Source organism: Macrobrachium nipponense, chromosome 26, assembly GCF_015104395.2.
Source record: "Macrobrachium nipponense isolate FS-2020 chromosome 26, ASM1510439v2, whole genome shotgun sequence".
In the NCBI taxonomy this organism is placed as follows: Eukaryota; Metazoa; Arthropoda; class Malacostraca; order Decapoda; family Palaemonidae; genus Macrobrachium; species Macrobrachium nipponense.
The window spans coordinates 28,596,359-28,600,877 of NC_087215.1; the positions used below are offsets into that span (position 1 = coordinate 28,596,359).

At 42.4% G+C, this 4,519-nt stretch overlaps 1 protein-coding gene across 1 annotated transcript; it reads right to left on the bottom strand.

The window, feature by feature from the left end:
• Nucleotides 1-2,145: 2,145 nt before the first annotated feature.
• LOC135199788 (uncharacterized) lies at nt 2,146-4,433 on the bottom strand. Its single transcript, XM_064227929.1, has 2 exons — nt 4,268-4,433; nt 2,146-3,640 (listed from the first exon to the last, which is right to left on the bottom strand). Exons 1-2 carry the CDS (start codon nt 4,286-4,288, stop codon nt 2,249-2,251), a joined length of 1,413 nt encoding a protein of 470 aa, XP_064083999.1. The 5' UTR covers nt 4,289-4,433; the 3' UTR covers nt 2,146-2,248.
• Nucleotides 4,434-4,519: the final 86 nt, after the last annotated feature.

Here is a 4,519-nt window from a genome sequence, read left to right on the forward strand (position 1 = left end):
GGGAAAGTAAATCCAAACGTAGTAGAAGACATGTGAAAATAAATATTCGTAAACAACGGAAAGATAGAGTCTTAGGAAATGAGATAGAAGGAGAAAAAAAATGGGAATTGAAAATCAGTTCATAAAACCTGGAAAAAAATATTCTTAAAATGATAAAATAAGACTTATTAAAAGGAGCAAAACGGAGAACTTAACTTGGAATACTGAGAATAAAGACATTTACTTAATTATAAAACCTGAAAAAGTTACCTAAGGAGATCATCGGTTGAAAGTTACTTAAAAATTAATTTAAAAATTAAGTAGATAATTGCAGGTATGTGACGTTTCCCACGTAGGGAGGTCCATTGGAATAATTAAATACGGTGAACAAACACGGAACACAATAAAAAAAAAAAACACGGAAAAAATACGCGTTGTAGACGCAAACAAACACACTGAACTAACAAACAAGTGCGATCAAAATATTCATTACGTAAAAAATAAACGCGCAACTGGCATAAATGAGAATTTTTTTACACATGATATATATATATATAATATATATATATATATATATATATATATATATATATATATATATAATATATATATATATATATATATATAATTACACTCAGAGAAAAAAGTCCACTTGAGTAACTAAAATTATCTATCAATACGTCATTCCAAATCTATCAAACGAGCATATCGAGCGCTGAACAGGTAGGTAGCTCCTCAATAAAAACTCCAATTAACAGAGTCTCTTAACCCGTGATATATATATAATGATCAAACGAGCGCCATCACATGCAATAAAAACATAATCAATTGAGCGTCTGACCTGGGCTTGAAAAACACGGGTGGGAAGGTACGTAGTATACCAAAAAGCATCGCTCGCTTACGGGCTTGAAAAACAAAGTGAACGGGAAGTGAAGACAAATGAAATGAGCTTAAACTTCGTGATAAGCAACTGGAAGGAACTGAGGCGACTAGTACTTGAATCTCTTTTATCAAGTTTCATTATTCATTCATTTATTTGTCTTTCCGTCAAGTGACCACAGAATACCTTAGGTTAATTCTCAGTTTATTCTTTTTACAAACATTATTCAATTAATAGCATAAGGAAAACCAACTTCGTTGTATTTCTAGCAGTTACTGGTCTGTAATTCGTTGTATTTTAGCAGTTACTGGCCTGTAATTCGTTGTAATGTCATTACATTGCATTATAAGCATGATGACGGTTAACATAGCAAGCATTTGTAAGTTTATGACGGCTCAAACCCGGTTGCATGAGTATGACTGAGTTTGGGGTTCCCAGGGGTTCCATAAAGCTTGGGATATTTCCTAGATAGGGACCCCCAGGGGTTTTAACCCGGTGTGTATCCACCGTTGCGGCGTGTTTAGTACAAACCCGTTGGGGATGACCGTTAAAACATAAACAAAAGACTGTAAACATCATAAAGATAATGACACCCAGAAATATTAGTCCTAGGAAAGATACAAAAACTTGCAACAAAACAGAAGTCTAGTGCAAGCTGCAAAAAAGTCATCACTAGGCATTCTTAGTGCTTGCAGATGCATATTCTAACAACTGTTATCCTGCATTTCATCGTCATTCCGTCACATTTCGTCATACAAGTCATTTCATCCTATTCGTAATAATTAACATTCATGGAAGGAAAATATTATCTGAGGCACAGAGCACTGGAGAGGAAGGAAGGCACCGTTGTTTTATCCCAATTTCTTAGAGATATGAAATATATATAAAAAAAACTTATCAGAAATTAGCTTGCTAACAAGCACACATTCGTGAAGATATATAATCTATATATATATATATATATATATATATATATATATATATATATATATATATATATATAAAGGTATAAGCCACGAAGGAAAGATAAACAACGGAATAGCTACAAGATCTTTCGACTCAACGTCCTTTACGTAGCAGACAAGTAAAGGACGTTGAGTCGAAAGATCTCGCAGCTACTACATTGTTTATCTTTCCTTCGTGGCTTATACCTCTATTTATGCATTTATCACGTTCCAAACTTTCGTGATTCAGTTATACATACATACATATATATATATATATATATATAATATATATATATATATATATATATATATATATATATATAATATGCTGGTTTGCAAAAAGTATTGCACAAAACAGACAACTGCAAAGAAATGAGGGAAGGAAGAAATTCCCAGTGAAACGAAGTCGGAAAGATAAACGGAAACAAAACATCACTGCCCATCAAAGGCACTGATAGGGCACACTCGGGTAGTTCATGTACTGGGCGTGATTCGACGACGGATGAAACGGTCCAATGTTCCCCGTCGCTCCCCAATGGTCGCCCTCGACAGCGTCCATACAATAAGGAGTTGCCGACCCCAGAGACGCCCCAGGGTAGATCGCCACATCCCCGGGCACCACCTGGCTGGGTATGGGGTTGCCGGCCACGCCCACACTGAGGCTCAGATGATGCTGCGGCGGCTGCTGCTGCTGCGAGGATTGGTGGTGGTGGTGGTGGGCGGAGGGGGGCGCATGGGCGTCGAACCCCTTGAGGGTCTCGCTCAGCGCCCAGATGTAGTTGTAGGCGAAGCGCAGCGTCTCGATCTTCGTCAGCTTGGTGTCGTCGGGCGCCGTGGGCAGGACGGTGCGCAGTCTGTCGAGGGCGTTGTTGAGCATATGCATCCTATGGCGCTCCCGGTCGTTCGCCTTCATCCTCCGGTTCCGTCGGATGCGGGCCAGGTGCTTGGGGCTCTTGGCGCGGCTCCTGCCGGCGGCGCCCCTGACACTGCCCCCGCCGCCCACGTTTCCTCCCTTCTGACGGCGGGTCTCGTCAAGTTCTCTATCCGAGCCAGCCTCCTCCTCCTCCCCCTGGTCCATCTTCTGCTTCTTCCTTTTCCTTCCTCCGTCGTCGCTGACTTCCTCCTGCTCTTCGAAGTCGTCAAAGTCCTCTTCGTCATCGCCTATGGACTCGTCAGTGAGGTCCTCCTCCTTGATGGGCATCATACCCATCTCCTGAAGAAGCCCAGTGAAGGAACCTGCGCTCGTGGGAGTGACAGGTGGTCCAACGGAGGCTGGCGTCGTTGGCAAGTTAGGGGACGCAGAAGAAGTCACTGAAGAAGGAGGGTTGTCCTTCAGGCGCCCAGACGGGTTGACGTCCCTCTGCAATGCGGCGAGACGCTGTTGATGTAGAGGGACGCTGGAGGGCGACATTCTGCAAGGAACAGAGTTCGAGGGCAACAGGGCTGAGGGTGACCCTTGAGGCGAATGCGAGGGCAGCATCTGGGTCGACCTCGAGGGTGAAGACACCACTCCTCGGGGTCCTGGGATCCCCTGCATTTGCGACGGGGACATGACGAGATGTGCGTGGGCCGTCCTCGACTGAGAATGCCCTACTGGAGGAGAACTGCTGAGGAGGACGTGACCCGAACCGCCTCCTCCTACTCCATGCCTGGAGGGTGACGATGACGCGGCTGGAGGTCCCTGGAACGAGGGAGTCACCACGCTGCTGTTGCCTCCGGAGGGGGAGAGAGAGGCGGGTAGGCCCTGGGGGTGTGAGGGCGTCGCGTGAAGGGGCTTCGGACCGCTCGTGGGGCGCATTGGAGATGTCATGGCTCCCGCAGAAGGCGATGAAACCTGTTGAGGGTAAAAAGGATACAATGTAGGATACATTCTGCATATGTAGCCTATATACAAGTATATGCACCTGTAATATGACTGACAATTCTTTCTTAAAACACATAATTCATTTCTTTCTTTAGCATAAATCTAAACTGCATAGATTCCTGTATGTAGCCTGGACCTTAATGAAATAAAGGAGTGGAGTTTGACACCTAGAGAAGCTAACATACCTCTGAAAGAAGGCAAAGAGAAAAGCTATCAAATTTTCCTCTTAAATCTATTTCTCATTTCTTATTACTCTGCTCAAATTATCACCGTGGTTTCTTTATTCTATATCGGGTATTTTTACTTATTTCAATAGGATACATAATTCTGCAAATGATAAATTAATCGTGTATACTTATTTCAACTTATCTTGCTTACATTCTGTCTTTTCGAATAATAATAATAATAATAATAATAATAACTGTCTTTCTATTATAAAAAATAATGTCTATGTATGCAGATAAAAAGTGAGAGAGAGAGAGAGAGAGAATCATCTATGGTCACTGTAGAGTAACTTCACTTTATCAGTTATATAGATTTACTCAACCAAAATCAATAATGAAAAAAGTAACAACAAAAACAAGAATATATATTTACCTGAACTGCCCGGTATTGCATAAGTGGCTGGTGAGGATCACTGTATCCAGGGAAGGAGACACTTATAAACTGGACTGACCAATTTCTTAGCTTCACTATTGCCAACTGATCCGCAAGGTGCCAGTCACGGCGAGATATCCCGGCTAGAAACACATCCTACCTCCTACGTCTCTTTTACTACACTGACTCTCCCATCCAGCTGATCTTGAACTTGTAGTGGCGTGAAGGATGTCGCGTGTCGCCGATCGCTAC